Source organism: Topomyia yanbarensis, chromosome 2, assembly GCF_030247195.1.
Source record: "Topomyia yanbarensis strain Yona2022 chromosome 2, ASM3024719v1, whole genome shotgun sequence".
Classification (NCBI taxonomy): Eukaryota; Metazoa; Arthropoda; class Insecta; order Diptera; family Culicidae; genus Topomyia; species Topomyia yanbarensis.
In genome coordinates, this window is record NC_080671.1 from 134,304,604 (window position 1) to 134,323,296 (window position 18,693).

Here is an 18,693-nt window from a genome sequence, read left to right on the forward strand (position 1 = left end):
TAATATGCTTTAAAAATCTAAACATCCAAAGTTGACAGTTGCGAAATAATTTGTTCGTGACCGCAAACATGTTTTTCCGAGCAGTAGATTTACTTTTCTTCGCGATTAAAGCTCGCAAATCCAAAAAGAATTCTCGTATACAACATTTTAATACACCATTCAATTAAACACTTAAGTATACACCATTAATAGCCACTAACCTGAAATATTTTTAAATATTTTATTATTTCCAATACTGCTTAAAGGCCATTTATACAGGGTGTTTGGTTCATGGTTAAGAATCTCTCGGAGGGTGATAGACTGCCATATTTGGAGAAAAAAAATTATTGAACTTTTTGTGTAAAAAACTTATTTGTCTTAAAATACCTCTAACTTTAAAAGTATACTTTGTATTTTAAATATTTCAGTTCCATTCGAAAGGTGAGAAAATTTCCTATTGAATGATGTTCTCATATCTTTTAAGTAATTAGTTTTAATTACCTTTTAGCTGTAAAGTAGTCAAAAGTTTGTGTTTTTGAGGAGGTTTTTTTCTAATTTTCTCGAAATAATGAAGTATGATTATAGCAATATCTATTATCCAAAAGTTGGGTTTTAGGACAATTCATAATTTGTTCTTGGACGTCATATTTCTATCTCTTCTCATTTCTTTGTAATTTAATTACTATACTTTTCCTGTAACCGACTTGCAAGTGCTTAAAAGACTCTAATCTAAAAAATATGCTTTATATCGTTATTTACAAGATTTAATTGGAAAGCTGAGAAAATGTCCCATCAGTGTATGTACAAATATCTTTTAGTTAAGTGTACTAAATGATTTTTTACTAACGAAATAACTCAAAATTTGTGTTTTTTGGAGAGTTTTTTAATTATTCTAATTATTAATCAACAAAATTTATCGTTACTATTGTTCATTTGATGCCCCTTAATGTTCTCTATAACTTTTTATTTGACACTTTGTCTATATCTCTTTTAATTTTGCTGTTATTTAATAGTTAAGACAGCATGAGCTCGCCACAAATGTAGTGGATTCGAAATCGTTATTTTTGCATATGAAACGATGTGATAAAAACGATTTTGCGTCGAAACCAAAAGAGATAATTGAATGGAGTCAAAGAAAGAACTGTAAAACTTGCTGAGATGCATTATTTCCATGATAATAATGGTGATGTTTATTATTTACTATTTAAAGAAAATTAACGAAAATGCTAATAATAGCACTAACTTTATACTAATTTACTTTTAAAAGAATACTAAATTCACTTAACTGAAAGGTATTAATACATTTTTCACTGTATAATTTTCCTGGTTTTCGAATAAAAAGAAAAAAAGTACAATAAGTGCCATAATTTTTCAATTAGAGGTGGTACTAGTGAAAATGAGATAAAAATATCCAAGTTGAATAACCAAAAATCGTGAAAATAAGAAAAGGTAAGTGTATCATATCAAAGAACGAATTAAGCAGCTCATCAAGACTAACAATCTGAATTATTAAAATGATGAGGTTAACTATGAGGATTTTCAATAAATGAACGAAAAATCGTTTAAAATTGTTTAATTTTCAATAAATTACTTTCAAAAGGCTACTTAAACTCATTAGCTGAAACATGTGGGGGCATCACTCAATGCGAAATTTTCTCACCTTTCGAAAGGAACTAAAACATTTAAAATACAAAGTATACTTTTAAAGTTAGAGGTATTTTAAGACAAATAAGTTTTTTACACAAAAAGTTCAACAACTCTGTAACGGTTGAGATTTGATGATATGTGTAGAACAATTTTTTTCTCCAAATATGACAGTCTATCACCACCCGAGAGATTCTTAACCATGAACCAAACACCCTGTATATTTGTTTATACAACAAAAATCAAATGCTCACAAAAACCGATCCTGACCAAACGGAAAAAGAAAGTTTCCATAATTTTCCTTCTATTTTCCAAAATATTATTGTCGTTGTCAATCACTTGTACTGTTGTACTGATGTAAATCAGATTTGTCTTCAAATTCACTACATAATCCTACATACTAATAACAAACTGACTGATTTCTGGGGAAAGTTGTGAGATATTGGTTTTACCAACAGTGCTGTTTTACTCATAATTCCTCTAGTTGTTTTGCTAATAATGGTCAATGGAAAACCGAAACATTCTTAATTCCAAGGCTACCTGAAATCGTCCAAAATCAACCTTTTTCAATGCTACATATTTACTGCCCATAATCGCAAGTAGGTCTCAGAACAACAGGATTCCCTATTTATATGACACTGACTTGCGAGTATAGGCAGTTTAACCCTTCAGTAATGGCGTCATTTCGTCGACCGCCTGGAGGCCTCAGAGGCTCAGAGCTAGAATTTCTTAATGTGCCTCACGCTTTACTATAGATTTAGTTTAAGCTGTAGTAGATTGAAAAAAATACTCACCCTCGACGGATTAGCAATAGTCAGTGCAGCACGCTCGCAAAAATTGAACTGATTGGTCAGTTTCTTTTTCGGTGCTTCCTCTTCAGGAGCAGCTTGTACTTCTTCCTCCTGATCCTGTGCTTCCGCTTCAGCTTCGGCTTCATCTAATTACAAAAACGATTATCGTCAATTTCACAGTCAGACTAAATGGGCAACAAAAAAAAAACAAGATACAACTTACGATACATGTAGTTACTACACAGTATAAACTGAACAATCTAAACTTAATCAAAAAATTTTCTACAAGAAACATCTAATAATTTCAAAAGAACTTTACAAAGAGTTAACTGACCGGTAATTTATTTACAGAAGATGCCGTTGAACGGTACACCCATTTACTCAGCAGTGGAAGTTAGAAGCAACAAATAGGGTAACTAAGTGTAGTACGGAAATGAGCTGCAGTTAAAATAGCGCACAACTAACGATAGAACAGAGCGAAACAACAGCGGGGGCGCTTGTTTCGACAAATAAAGCCAATCGACAAAGATTTTATACATCCCTCGGAGAAAGGCGGGCTTTTGATTTAAAGCAACAATGAAATTACCTTCGTCCCGTTCAGTTTCATCGCCGTCCGGTGTCTCAGACTTGGGCGTTAAAGCTTTCTCCTCTTCCGAAATTGCTTCGGCCGGTTTGTCTAAGGTGACGTTCAGTTCTTTGATTATTTAGTGGACGTATTGAATTTACATTGCATTTGGGTGTATGGTGGGTGGTGTTTGACCGTAGTTGGGTGAGTGAGTCATGCAAAAGAGAGGTGATACAAGTTTCGATTGTTGGTTTAGTAGATGCTGGTTGGAGCGATGATAGGGAAAAGCTTTCAAATTTACATTTCTTTCAATGAATTTTTCATACTGTACGTTGGGAAACTCATCATGATTTGTTCTGAATGGAGAGCAGATAAACGATGTTTATAGGTAGTACAATCTCCGGTTGCTTGGCATACTGGATCTCGGTTGTGCCAATATTGCTACCATAGCCCGTCGAACGTATCTACAGTTTTTGCTTTAGCTCTTTGGTATCCTTTGTATTACATTGCAGGTTAAATGTACTGAACCAGTAAATTACAAACTACATGCAACCTATTTACCGTAAGGCTACAAAACATAAACCGCTTTGGCCGGTCTGAATAGATTAAATTGATAGTTTAAAAACAAGATAAAGTTGAAGTTCCCCAACGTCACAACTCCCTGTCCAATTTGCGCGGGGTAACATTTTGCTCCTATTTAAAAATCATCTAAACATTAAAAAATTATCCATTCCAGAAGACCATGCAAAAATCATTCCGCCAAGTAGTTCACAAAAAGGAGTCCTGCATTGTACAAGTGTTCCATGACTCGTTGGCAGAAAAAAATAACTGCTGCATTAAAAATCAGTCCCACAATTTACCATCACTTCCTTTCCGGGCGATTTGTTCCTTTGCTTCGGGTGCCTCCTTATGCAAAGCTGTTCCCTCAAACTCCAACAGAGTTACAGTATTCTCCGGTGGAGGAACGGGAACATAGGCTCCATCGTGGAAATTGAAGATGACCAAATTCCGCGGAAGATGTCGGTTCTCTGTGGACAGAAGCTTAGGAATTTCCTCGCCAAGTTCGGCTTCGGTGAGTTCCAGTTGATCGTCCGGTTTCAACAGCTGCTTTGCCTTGACCCATGCCTCGAACTCCTCGTTGTCGACGGGTTCTCCTTTGCCCAGCTTTTGCATCGAGGGAGTACGATGCTGCAAATTTGAACAAACAAAAAACACACGAATTAGTTCCAAATATATAAGCAACTGGTAATTTTATCGGCATCAATACATCACTTCCATCACTATCCAAACTTTGTAACGAAGCGGGAGAAGCCATTCGGTCGTGTAATTTGTGCCTCAATCTAATCAACCATACCAAACGGAAGCTCACAATAGACTGACAGCGGATCTTCGATGGTGGTAAATTTCGACCCTGGCGACAGAAAAGGCAATCCCATGTCTAGTAGCAGTTGAATTTCTCCCTAACATGACCTCCAGCCGGTTTCCTCGCGGGTGCCTCGCATAATCCGGGTATAAATTTAAAAATTAGAACTTTTCGCCTTAAACAGAAAACTGTGCAAACCAAAAGACTAACAAATCATAAACTAGACGTCGGAGTAAGACGGGCTGCTTCTTCAGGCTCGACATAAATGAGAAAACTATACCGTTTGCCGGTTGACTAAGCGAATGGGCATTTGTCGGCGGCAGGGAAGTATGTCAGAAACAAGTAAGACAAACGGCTAAATGGCACAACTCGGCGCAAAAAGTCAGAACAAACTCGCATTCTCTTCCTGCCGCGTGATCAGTATAATCTGAAGCACGACATTTTTTTGGCTTGCGTTTTACGTTTTACCCGGAGCGTGGAAACTCCGATTTTTAATGAACTGAAAATAAACCGACACACGAAGGTTTTTTACTTGTCAATCATTGTATCAAATCGGTATCGGAAAACTCATTTGTGAATTATGCATGTTGTGGTACAAAAATTACAGTCACTCATCTTTTGCAAATGTTTGCTGGGCATAATTGTGGATTGAGTGAATAAGGTTATATTTTCATTGTCCTATACTACCAATGATCGCATAGTTGTCCCGTTTTCTATGGGATTTCCTTTCTTTATGGGACTGATATGCGATCATGGGTAGTATACCACGATTCATTGAAGATTAATACAATTATTTTATTTTTCTTTAGCTAAATGAATTGCATCTAGTTGGTTAAATTGCTTAAAAAACAATTTTTAATTTTTAGCAAATTTTGAATGAGGAAATAGTGGTTCGGTCTCATTGTATTGAATGCAATATTAAAAGATTATAGTTTTAGTGCTTGATTTATTTATTTAATTTTTTTTAAGAAATTTTTGTGGATATGTTCGGAAAAAATACATTCGATCATAATTCGAAACAACCGTATTGTGCGGTCGCAATGAAGGGATTCCATGAGACTTCCAAACCGTCTGGTCGCAAAATATGGCCATCGTCGATTCTAAAGAAACTTAGCAGTTGTGTTCGGTTTATCAATCTACATGATTTTTTCTGGCAATTGCAATATTTTGATACAAGAACAATTTTTAAAAAGAGCGTAAACGATTCTACGTGCATTAATTTCCAAAAAATATTGGTAGATTACTCTACTTTATACAGCAAAACTATTTGAGAACGAGTTACACGTAATGAATACTTCTATAGGAAAAAAAAACACTGAAAAAAATGTTATGTAATTTTTCACAAGAACAAAAATTTATATTCAAAACTTTAATTGCGAAAAAAACATTTTTTTAATCTTATTACAGAATATAATTCTAGGTATCTTTATAAATCAAAATGCATTTAACAAAAATCTTCCAAAATGCGTATTCGAGATATTTGGAATTTTTTCAAAAGTTATTTGCGTTACCCCATCATAATATGTCAACAATCTAATATTATCGTTTTAAAGACGTAAAAAACTTTTTCAGTGAATTTGCATCATGGAGAAGCTTTCAATAAAAAAGATTTCCTAGCAGCCTTTGACATATTTTTAAAATTCATCCTATGTGCAGTAAAAAATACAATTTTATGTTTGAATGATTTAAAATGCCATTTTAAATCAAAATGCTCACAACAAAAAATTTCTGAAATGTAATGGTTCACGAAATATTTGAAATTTCGTTTTAACAACAAAATTATTTTGTTTTATTATGACCTTTAAGAAAGTTACTCGCGTTTCTGAGTTCCGCACACGACGCAACAGGACACACGCCACAAAAAATATTCAAAATGGGTTATGTTCTAGCTATTACAACGCGGTGACAGCAACAGCGTTAAAATAGGTAGGACGACATCCATAATGAATATTTTGTGTGGCGTGTGTCCTGTTGCCTCGTGTGCAAACAGCCATTGAAATATACATTTCGATCCTACTGATCACTAGGAATCCTTCCTGGATGGGGCTCTGATCTGCCTGGCCAAGGCCAGTCTTGAAAATAGTTTCATTTAATTAGAATATATAAAAAAATTGCTGATGCCATAGAGCTGGTGATAGTTGGAGGCTGCAGATCAAGAAACTAGTAGTTGAACCATTTCGGCGCTTCTACAATTCGCTTACTAAATCAGAAGTTTTAGAGCAAATTTCGACATACTCTTCGTTTATGGACGTTTTTTACTCATTTCTATTTAGCGTTTAAAACCTTGCATTTTCTAGCACCTTCAGGGATTGACATATTCGGTTAGCGCATAACCACTTTAAACTCTAGAATATCCGTTGTTGTAACGGGAGTAAATTATAACTTGTTGGCAAATAATAAAAATCTAATTCAACATCAATAATTTGTCGATGAACGAAGCCTAATAGCCTTTCTTGTCACAAAGAACATGTTTATATGATTTATAGTTTCTATTGTCTTAGATTTGAAATTGTTTTCATTAAGAACTTTTCAAAACTTCAATCAGTTTTAGTAACTACCTCAAGCCATCATAATGAAAAACTTTATGCCAACTTTTTTGACAGCCCCTCCCCAAACAAAATCCTAGCTACGGGCCCGCACCGCTAGACTAAAAACGGGAATAAGGAAGTAGTGTCTGCGATCTGCTATTATTATGCTTATGAGTTTTAATAAAAGTCGGGTTTTTTCAAATCTCTGGCTTCTCAAATAAAAGGTGAGCCTCAAAAGTATTTAATAAAATATTGCAAAAAACTCGTACCTGCCTGGTGAAATTGGTAAAAATAAACACAAAACGACTACACAGCCGCAAAAAGGACAAAAATTAAACTCTAAAAACACAAATAGCAGTGATTTTCGTGTTCGGTAGTCCAACATTCATGAGAAAAAAATAAAGAAAATAATAAAATCATGCTTTTTCCGAGCACCTTCAGGAGCGTGAGATTTTGAGCCCTAATAATCTTCGCTTACTGAACGAACAATTTCTTCTTCCAAAATTGCAACTTTTTTTTTACTACATGCCAAAATGTACAGGAACAACAAAAAATTATTGATTTTGAAACCAGCATGCCGCACGACCCAACTGCAAACCTTTTTGAAATTTGCCTAGTTTTTTATTTATTCTAGTTTCTACTTTTTAATGTTGTTAAATTCTCCCAAATTTTAGTCTGTTTTCTACCTTTTTTATTGTTAACATATTTTACCTATTTTTATTGTTAACATATTCTTATTTTACTCAGTTATTTATTTTAATATTTTTACTTTTTTCATTATTAGCTAAAATTTCCCTTCCTGCTTCCAATTTTTATTCAATATATTATCCCATTAGGTAGTATTTTTCGTAGTGGCAAATTTTATATATTTTGATTTGTCTTTATTCCATTTATTTTGCTGCTCATACTTTTATTGTTCTACATTTTTCCTTTTGTCTATTTATTCGATTTAATTCAATTGTTTCTATTTAGATTTTCTATTCTTCTTCATATTTTGCATTTTTGCATGCATACATGTTTTCTTAACTTTTTATAATTCATTTCAAATTTTTGTCTCATAATTGTCTTCTGTTGTAATTTTTTGATACTTAATTTCTGATTTTTTTCTCCATTTTTTCGTTATTTTCTTTGTTTATTTTTAATTTGTTTTATTTATTTTTTCAATCGTGCTGTAAATTTTTGTAAATGTTTTCTATTTCTCTATTTATCCATTTGACTTAACCTACATTTCTATATTTTAACTTTTTTATTTTCTTAGTTCTTGTCATTTCGTTTAAAATTATCCTGTTATTTAAATTTTTAGATTTTTTAAGGTTCCATCATGGTTTTTCTTTTGTTTTGCAAATTTTTTTCTTAGTCTATGAACTTATTTTACTTTCCATTTCTCGAGGTTTTAATGTTTTTTATCCATTTTTGTAGCTATTTTTTCCATTTACATCTTTTCGTTTTTTTTTTCCATTTGTCTATTTTTTTTTTTTTTTTTATTTTGATCAATCCACAAACATCCAAATTTCACCATATTTTCATTTTAGAACTTTTAAGAAAAATCTATAACTTTATGTACAGAATAGGAATCCAAACCATGTGAGCTACATATAATGTAATCGACTTACAAACTATGTTATGGCAGCTCCCACATGTTTGTATTATTCTGAATTCATTGAAATTTTCTTTTGTATACATTGGTTTCATATCAATCTTTGCAACTTTTTTGTGTTATTTCCTTCATTTTTCATTGTTTATTTTTCCAACGCTTGCTGTGTTTTATTTTTTTGAAATTGTTTAAGGTTCTCATCGAAAATTTTCAAAAATATGATTTTTGTTTTCTTCGAAAACAGAGAAAACGAAAAATTTTGGTTAAAATTGTTATAGTCACGTTTTAGTCCGCCATATTGGAATCGTCATTTTTATTTTTTTGATCTTGATACATATTAACTCAAATTCGTGTTTATAAATCACCAAACTTTTTTTTCGATTTTGGCTGAAACATTTTTAGTGCGGTCCCCCATATTCTTAGTGGCGGTCTGCCATATTAGATCGGCAATTTTGAATTTCAGTAACCAATAATTCCATGAAATTGTTACAAAATATTGACATTCTACAACGAATAATTCATCGAAAGTGTTCTCAAAACTTTAAATGCATTAATCTCAAAATATGGTTTTTTAAAACTGTGTACATTTGAAAACGATTCAATTTAAAAACTTCAACTTTTAACCTCTCGAAAGAAAAACTATTTCATTGGAGGAATGACCTTAAAAATTTACAAATTCAGCAATACTATATCTAAAAATAGTATTGCAGAATTTGTACATTTTGTTTTGTTTGTTGAAGTTTTAGATGGTACATCAAATTTCAAGTTTTTTACCCGTCCTTCATGCCTCTTATAAATTTAGTTTACTTTAGAGACTTATTATTAGGTTTGTGTTTCAAATCGATCCTGAGGCAGCAGGATGTACGCAGTTTTGGAATTCCACGAGCACCTAACCTTAGAAAAAAACGTAGCCTCGGACGCCATTTTGTTTTAACGTACGTTGTTTTCAATATAGGGGTGCACTTTGCAAATTCTACAAAAATGGTATGTAACGAAAAGTTGTCCAATTTTAAACGCATATAATTCAGCCACCTCACGATAAATTTTCAAATTTTTTGCACATATCGCCCCGAAATACTTCTAAGAATAGATTCCAATAGATAAACCTAAAGATTTTTGATATCATGGCATTAAAAATTTAAATGATATACAACCTAGTCAAAATATCGCGTATTTACACACAGAAGATAGCGCTTCCCAAGCCCGACACGACAGATTTGTGTACCTAGCGCGCTACACTTCTATGAATGACGTCATCATTGACTATTTAAAGAACTGATTTGCCGGGAGAAGCTCAGTTGCCTGTTGAACGGCAGGCGGAGCAGATCACTGCGCTGTGTGTTTTCACAGCCAGTGTAGCTGAGTTAAAAGTCCGTTACACTGGCTGTGGAGGCACTCTTCCCAGTGCCGTCCAACACGCGACTGAGCTTGTCCTGTGTCAAACACTATACTTTCTTTTGTATTGTGCTCGTTTCCAGCACACTTTTATGTACAATCTCGAACATAATTCGTACACAAAATCGCTTGTACATTCGAGCTTCATTTGCAAACACGGTCAACATAATGTCGTGGTACTAGTCGTCTCTTTTGCTTTACTCATCATCATCATCGTTAACTCATTTTGCTTTGTGCGCTTGGGGTTAATGTTTGAGGCGAATGTGTAGGTAGGTATATCTAATTTGTTACTAAATTGTTAGCGGTTACATGCGTAACCTTCATGATAACAATTTGTTCATTCGTTGCACAAAGACGAAAACTTTCTTAGCAAGAAATTTACGCGGATCGAACGAAAGTTTATTATTTACGTTCGATCAATTCATTGATTCATTTCCACTTCACGTGATTCATTTCCATTCAACCTATCCTATTTTGATTCTGCTAATAGGTACATACTACAAAGCCAATTTATGAATGAATACACTGCCACTCGAAAAACTTTTGTATAAACACATCTAAGTCCATATATAAAATTGTTTTCGATTCTAGTATATTTATAGCTTCGATATATGATTAAGACTACTGTATTCGCTACATTTATATGCGTACTATAGGAAAAGTTACAGTAATGGCAAATTACTAGAAAATAAAAAGAGAATTATATTGTCTATAATTTGATTTTTCTTCACCGGTCCGGTTTTTTTACCACACACAATCGAAAAGTTTTTACAATTTTTAAAAGCTGATCTTGTGCTATAAAGATTTAGTTCCAGATATTAGTTCGGTCACGGGTTTCTGTCTTCTTTCTTTAGATCTTCTCAAATAAGTTTAATCGGATTTGATCACCTACTACAAATGAAATGGCCTGATAACCAAGAAGGTTTGGTTCAATATGTAACATTCGATGTTGATTGGTTGTGATTAAACTATACGTAAGAAACATATTTGATGTATTATTACTCTAAATGTACTAAGAAAATAAATATTTTACATTTAGTAGCATAGTCCTACGTCTACAGTTCGTGCAACCCCATAGGGCTACCCCTTGTAGTTTTTTCATCTTGAAATAATTTGTAAATTAAGACGAGAATATAAGCTTTTTGAATCCCAAAACTGTTTCCTTTTATGTTTTTTCATTGGCCCACAAAAAAAACAAACTTTGCTTACTCTTTGGTCATTTGAATGAGAACCTCCCCTAAGTAACTTGCTTTAACCAATATTGTTTACAATTTCCATCTTCTCATTTTTCAACTTTCTGCTCTTCAAAATTTGGTTTTGCTTAAAGAAGCTATTGTAGATTGCTTTTGGTATGACAAAAATGAAAACCTATTGCCACTTCACGAAGTTACTGATTTTCATTTAATTTCCAAAATTCCCAACACCGCCATGTGTACAAAAGTTTTGATTAATTCGCTTCACTCAAAGTTCTAAAAGAAATTCGCAAAAATGTGTTTTTCACGCTGAAACCCTTATCGCCCCCTAAAACATTTTCAAGGTCGAATAATCTACAGTGGTGGGGGCCGCCCTTGGATAATGTTGAACCTCCTGGGTCCGGATTTTCCCTCTGCGGCCCTAAAGATATTATACAACAGATTTAAAAACACGATAATGAATTTGAATCATTATTGCCACTGCACTCCGAACTAACATTCGCCCATAGCGCACGCACACGACAGCTGAGGACCGCAAGATAGAAAAGACCCAAGAAACAGCAGGGTGTGCAAATTGGCCAACAGTCTGAATTGACCCACTTCCCCTTACTGAATAAAAAACTCATTCCAAAAGCAAGATCTTTTTTCTACAAGGATTCAGACTATACGACGATGTCGTAAATGCCAAAACCAAATAGGTGATATTTTCCGCATCACCACTAGAATGCGTTATATCCACAAACCAAATATAGTTTTAGCACATTGTAAAGAACAATCGAGATGCCGTGCATAGTAAAATGGTCATAAAACCAGTACTTCATCTATTTCAAGTCGGTTTCTAACACGTTGCCTATCGGCAACAAGTAGGTGTTCTATGAGTGAAGAACTCGCTAACAAAGGAAGCCACCTTCGCTCATAAGCGAAATTGTTTGGGACGTAAACCTACGTAAACCCACAGTGGCGTGACAATAGTGAATGTATCAATAGGTATCGATTCACCGAACGGAAAAAGCTGTTTAGTTTTGTGTCATTAATTGCTCCGGCATTTGCCTATCGAATGACAGCGATTTCACGTTCTCACGAAAAGGTGAGTTATGACGATTATTTTCTGTCATCGAAAAAGCTTTTGGCGAAAATATTGGCTACGTAGTTATTTGTAAAAAGCAAATATTCGGGGTATATGTGAAAAAGGATAGATTTCGTATATTGAAGTCGTCATAAAACACTTTATTCCATCCTTCGTGACTATGCATTGTCCCTCAGCCTATTCTTATTCGCTCTCTTCTGAAAACTTTCCCACTTGGCTGTAAAATGCTCAACTAAAATCCAGACTAGGATCTACAAGAGATCCGATAGAAGCACTAAGGAAAAGTATACAAAATATTGAATAATTACCGTGATAAAATTTTAAATAAACAAACCCAGAGGAATTAAGAAAATTGTAGAAATAGCCAAAACTTCAAAGGGATTTGGTAAGATTTACCATACCACTCCATATCTAAAGTAGCAGAACAAGCTTTTCACAAAAACACGATCTATCTTCTGAAGATATTAAAATAAATCGTCAAATATTTGTTTAATCATTTATTTTTTGTATCTGCACCAACACACCCCTTGGCCCTAATGCACAGTGGTCCAGGAAGCGAAATTAGCGGGAAACAATTGATTACGCTTTCATCTTTGGATTTACAGATTTGATGTCTTAGAAACATTTATTGTGTGTGACAAACTGCTTGTTTAGACTGAAACGGTTTTAGGGTGGTTCTTAAAATATCAAATTAGTAGACATTATTTCGAATTATAGTTGAAATAGAATGATACTTGCTTCTGCAATATTCTATACCAATCAATTCTAAGCAAGTTTGTTGAAGATGCTAACTTGGTATCTCAAGCCGTTTTCATTTTATAGTAAGTTTCGTAGCCTAACTTAAGGTGTCTCTCCACGAGGCAGTTTTCTCCGTACAATTGTAATTTTGATTGCATTTGAAAGGTTGTACTTTTGTCTACAATATATTTAAAAATTGGAGAACGCTTTCTTGTCTTTCTCAAATAGATCAAATTTGAGTAAAAGCATTTTTGCATATACGTTCATAGAAAAAATGTGCCAATCTGCTTGTATCTCGGGTTGGATAAATGCAATGCTTAGTAACCGCATTCTTTGCTCGTCACTGCGACAGGCTGAGATACGGATATTGAGTATTTGCGGTTGTCCTCAAGGTGGCGTTCTATCACTTTTGTTATGGAACTTGGTTGCCGACGGCTTGTTGAAGAAACTCAATGAGCTTGGATTTCCAACCTACGGGTTTGCTGACTAATCACTGGACTTTGCATCGGAACAACCTTTGACTTAAAGGGTTACACCATTGTAGAATTTTCAAAAAATCTATTTTTTATTTAATAGTCTAAAGTGTGCTTTAGGATGTTAAAAATGATATCCCAAAATATGGAAGACGAAAACAATATATAAATGTTCAAATTTTCAATTTTGCCGCAACGCCTCTTATGTATGCCCCGAGTGTACTGAAATCTTTAAACGCGTTTTTCTCGAAACCAATTTTTTTCAGCTTGTCGGAAATGTAACTCCAACAAACGATTTTTGATCGCTTATAAATTTTCACAGTACCTTCGGAATTGATTTCTCCAGCGACATACGTAGGATTTTATTTTTTTATTGTCTAATTTTTTTAATTAACGATTTTGTGTCAATTTTTTTGATATTTTCGGAATTTTTTCACTGAAAAGTAAAAAATCAAAGTATCGAAAAATCCTACGTACGTCGCTTGCTGTTGTCATAGGGTTTCAGCAAAATTCAAGTTTGTGGCTCTTGGTTAAAAATTGCGGGAGATAGTTTTCCGGCCGTGGACCCCTTCCAAAAAAACGTGAATGGGAGAAAATGCTACACAGCCGCCATCTTGTGGTGAAATTACTCAAAAAGATATTTTTTTGTGATTCATTACTTATGTTATAAATCCCATTTAACAAGATCTCGATTCACCTCTTTATTACGTCAAGAAAAATTCCCGACATATACCTATTTCTTCGTGCTCTACACTGATGTAAGCCCTTAATTTGGTCTATAAACAATCGTTTAAATGAAATGAGTCAGGGAATCTAAAAAAATAGTAATTTTTGGATATAGTGTTGCCAAACATGATATATTTCCAGTTTAAAACTTAAATTAAATTATTCTCATAATTTGTATATTTTTATTTTGAAAATGATTTTGCCATTGTGTTTCTCAGGCAGTTTTACATAGAAAACCTGTTTTAATCCACCTAGCGGTGCAATTGTGCTTGCTAACTCATTTTGTCATGCAGGGGTGGGTGTATAAGGAGGGCGAAAACCCCACAACCGAACGACTCCCAAGCTTCATCTGGTATGCTTTGTGATATAGTGGTGGTTTAAAGATGATGGGGTTGAGAGGAAGGGAGGGGGGGGGGTACACGGGCTGGATGGGGTAGTTGTCTGAGGAATGATTTAAAGGTATTTTAAAGGAAGGGGAGTGAACAGTAGAGGGGGGGGGGGTAACCCATCTCCAGGGTAACCCAAAATCGAGAAACCTCATGCCAGTAAAAAAAATGGATTGACGGTTTTCAGATTGATTGCATAACCTTTCTATATGAGAAAGGCAAAAATTTGCCAAAATCCAAAAAAGTGAATTTTCGTAAATTTTTTTTCGAGATTGCATTAAATAAAAATTCTATTTTTTAATTTTCCTATAGTTTATATCGAAAATTTATGTGTGGCCGCACTTTTAAACCCGTAATTCCGGAACCAGAATTCCGATCGATACAAAATTCAATAGCAGCCGATGGGAAGGTTGTATCTTTCATTTGAGACTAAATTTGGACAAATCGGTCCAGCCATCTGTTTGTGTTTTATAATTATGTTGAATTTCCCTTCAGTAACGCCCACATAACGCTTTTATTAGTGGAAACATTTGTTTTTGTTTTGTGAACTTCAGCCACGGTTTCCGCCATGTCACTACCAAATTGATTTTATGTACATGAACTAGTTCACCACTTTATGAATATTGCTCATAAAACTAAAGGGTAATTCATGACGTTGGTCGTAGATTTAGGAACATTAGTTCACATAATCAAAACATTCTGGGTATTTTCTAGTGAACTAGTTAACGAATCTCGGCATTTTATTCATGAATCCCTTCAATCCTCGTGAAGTAATTCATGATTCCTAATATATTAGTCACGATCCAATATCCGTGCTCGTGGAATAGTTCACAAAATTATAAGTAAGTCACGACTTACCAAGCATGCTCGTGAAGTAGTTCACAAAATCATCAAAAATTGATTCGTGAACTAATTCATGATTCCTAATATATTAGTCACGATCCATTATCCATTCATGCTCGTGAAATAGTTTATAAAATCTTGAAATATTGTTCATGTATTCGTGAACTGGTTCATGATACCTAACACAATGACTTACCATTCGTGACCGTGAAACAGTTCACGAAATCATAAAATATTATTCATGTATATTTTTGTTCCATGCACTTTTTCATGAAATGTTCAGCTGCTAGCGGCCAGTAATAGGTACGAGCAGTAGATATAAAAAAAAACTATTAGGGACTCGAACATCGTTATTCATTTGATAAGGTTCAGTGTTACGTCTTGATAGAAAACAAAAACTGCATTGAGCACACCAAATCGAGGTGGTCATATAGTTCACAGAATAAAACTGATGATATTTTGAACATGAGTCACATTACGCCACCTGTCGTATTGAAAAGTAAGCTCTATAATAAAATATCAGGATAACGTGAACAGAAATTACGAAAATCGTGACTAAGATCTTGATATCATGAACATAAACCACACTATTCGTGACAAAAATGTCAAAAATCATAACTAAGATCCTGAAATCAAGAACATAAATAAACATAGATCTACTCTACTCGCGACTAAAATATCAGGACAACGAAAATAGAAATCACGAAAATCATGACAAAGTTCCTGAAATCATAATCATAAATCACATTACTCGTGATTAAAATATCAAAAATCGTGACTAAGATCTTGACATCATGAACGTGAATCACTCTACTCATGACTAAAATTTGACGATAACGTGAATAGAACTTACGAAATGCGCGACTATGTTTCTTAAATCATGAACGTAAATCCCACCAGTCTGACAGAAAAATCCGATTGTAAACTTATGAATAAAATAGCACGGTAACGTGATGAGAAATCATAAAAATCGCGAATAAACTCAAGAAATCATGAACATCGTTTGACTGTCGCCTGTGTATTCCCAAATTATGAACAAGAATCATACCAAAAACTAAACATGTCTAAGGAATAACAACAGAAACCCAACCAAACATTCGAATGTAACGCCATGAATATATTCGGGGTGAACTAGTTTTTTAGAAACACAAATATTTTCATGAATACGAGGTTTATTATTCACAATTTCCGGAATTTGGTCACGATTTTCGTAAATCGTTCAGTTCACGAAATCAAGATCTTTTGTTCATGAATTTATGAACGGATCTTTTCCGTGTAATGTGACATATCTAGGAATCAGAATATATTGGCTTAAATGGCACGTTCCCAGTATATAGTCGACATATCGTATTCAGTTTACCCCAAATGGCGTTTGTCATAAGATAGCACAACAGTGACGAATAGTCCAATACATTCCTTCCCATCCCAGAATTGACCTGCATGGGCGTGGCCAGCTACGTTATATATCATCCTATAATCTTAGTCTCTTTAGATTGTTCGTTCAGTATGGGCTGGATGTTGTTGGCTCGAATCAAAACTTGTGGCGAGGTGGCCACCGACCCACCGTCGGAAGCAAGCGAACCTGTAATCCACTCATTTGCCCGGCTTACTCAAACATAGGGGCTATCCCTAGTTTAAGTCCGAATGAGCGGTAGCGAAGTCGGACAGCACGCGCAAAAGCGTAGCCACATTGGGTGGTGGACACAATATAAAATTGGCAACGCTTGCAAAATGTAAGCACACCTAGAAAAAATCGTGTAAATTTACATCTCCTGACCATAATATATACGAGCATAAACATGATATAGTTTTACGTTTGATTTTAATTTTACATGTCGGTGAATTTTGCGTGTCATGTAATTTTACTCCACACTACTCATGGAAAGTACATCGCTCATGTAAAATTAAACAGAACATGGTTATATTTTGTCATTTTGTCAATTACGGTTAGATCGTGGCAAGTTTTTGAATTACGTCACCAATAAAATTCAGATTTTTTTAGGTGTGTACGCTAAATATTAACGACTGCGATTGAATAGTTATAGAAAAGTATAAGCCTTGAACTAACTGCATACTGTTTATATACCTTTACAATCTCTGTAGGAAGGAAAACCATTACACTGGAACAAACAAAAATCTTGAATGACTCCAACCCAACACACCTAGAAAAATTAGTGTAAATTTACGTCTCCTGACCCTGACATATACGAGCATCAAAAATGACTGACTTTTAAGTTTGATTTTAATTTTACATGTCGTTGTATTTCGTAAATCACGTAATTTTACTCCACATATAGCGTTTGTTCTGAATGGCAGTAAGTGTAATTGTATGTCACTGGGCATGTAATGTATAGGTTTCATGTAAAATTAAACGGAGCGCGGTTATATTTCGTCATTTCGTGAATTACGGTTTGTTAAATTCTGTCATGCTTGCAATTACGTCAACGATAAAATTCAAATTTTTTTGGTGTGTACTTACAACACCACACGTGACTTTTTCAAATAATGCGATTTCAATAATAGGACAAAATATTCCTCGCTTCAAAAATTAGCTGTCAACCTAACGGAACTCTGCGGTTAATATCGCATACCAGTAGCCTAATAAAACATGCACCCGAATGTCCTTGAAACAAATATCTTTTCCCTTCCATTAAACATGATAAATATTTGGAAAATTTTATTGTGGGGGATACCCTTCCTCTACACCCGAGAATTCATCCAACAAGAACTTATCGCAATGAAAGTTTTGATGCACGTCATCTTGTGTATGCATTCGTGGAGAAAAACTTTGTCCTTTTCCATAATTTCCACTAACATAAACTGATTGTGCCGCATTTCCGCTGTGTATTACTGAGTTTTTGCACAACCGAACCGCCATAAAGAATGAGCATTCAAACTTACAGTGGGATACCAAACTGCAGCAGAGACAATCCCGACTATGATAAACTTTTTTTTCGCTAAATTATAGGTATGCGATATATATTTTTATAAGGCACTTTGCGGCATTTAGTATTTACACCGGATCCAAACGCGTGCAGAGGCTTCCACGAAAATTCTTCACAAAAAAAGTTAAGGAAATCGCACGAAAACTAGTTCGATCATTCCGCCAGAGAGCATCAAAAATAACTGAAGAAACTGGTAAACTAATCCCAACGCTTAGTAGACAGTCGCTATTCATTTGTGCATAGTTCAAAACAATCCACCATCGTCACGGGTTCCAAATTTTCATTCCTTCCGGGCAGCTTGCTTGTACCAGGCCAAACCAGTTGAAATCCCAAACAAGTCCTAGTCGCGCTCGTGAATTGCGAAATAGTAGACAATAAAATTTGTTATTTTCCCGCGCATTATGTCCCTTTCCTCCTAGTCAAAACTTTTGGACAAACTGGAT

General features: G+C 34.5%; 1 protein-coding gene across 6 annotated transcripts in view; it reads right to left on the bottom strand.

The window, feature by feature from the left end:
* The window catches only part of LOC131681411 (dynein intermediate chain 2, ciliary), an 82,836-nt gene that overhangs the window by 44,692 nt on the left and 19,451 nt on the right, over window positions 1–18,693 (bottom strand). For 3 of the 6 annotated variants that reach the window (XM_058962178.1, XM_058962177.1, XM_058962175.1), the window contains 3 exons: window positions 3,840–4,167; window positions 3,001–3,108; window positions 2,418–2,560 (listed from right to left, as the gene is read on the bottom strand). In XM_058962178.1, the coding sequence (XP_058818161.1) occupies window positions 2,418–2,560; window positions 3,001–3,108; window positions 3,840–4,167 (579 nt within the window). Of the gene's footprint in view, window positions 1–2,417; window positions 2,561–3,000; window positions 3,109–3,839; window positions 4,168–18,206; window positions 18,441–18,693 lie in introns of those variants that run through there. The other 3 variants (XM_058962180.1, XM_058962179.1, XM_058962181.1) reach the window with 3 other exon arrangements.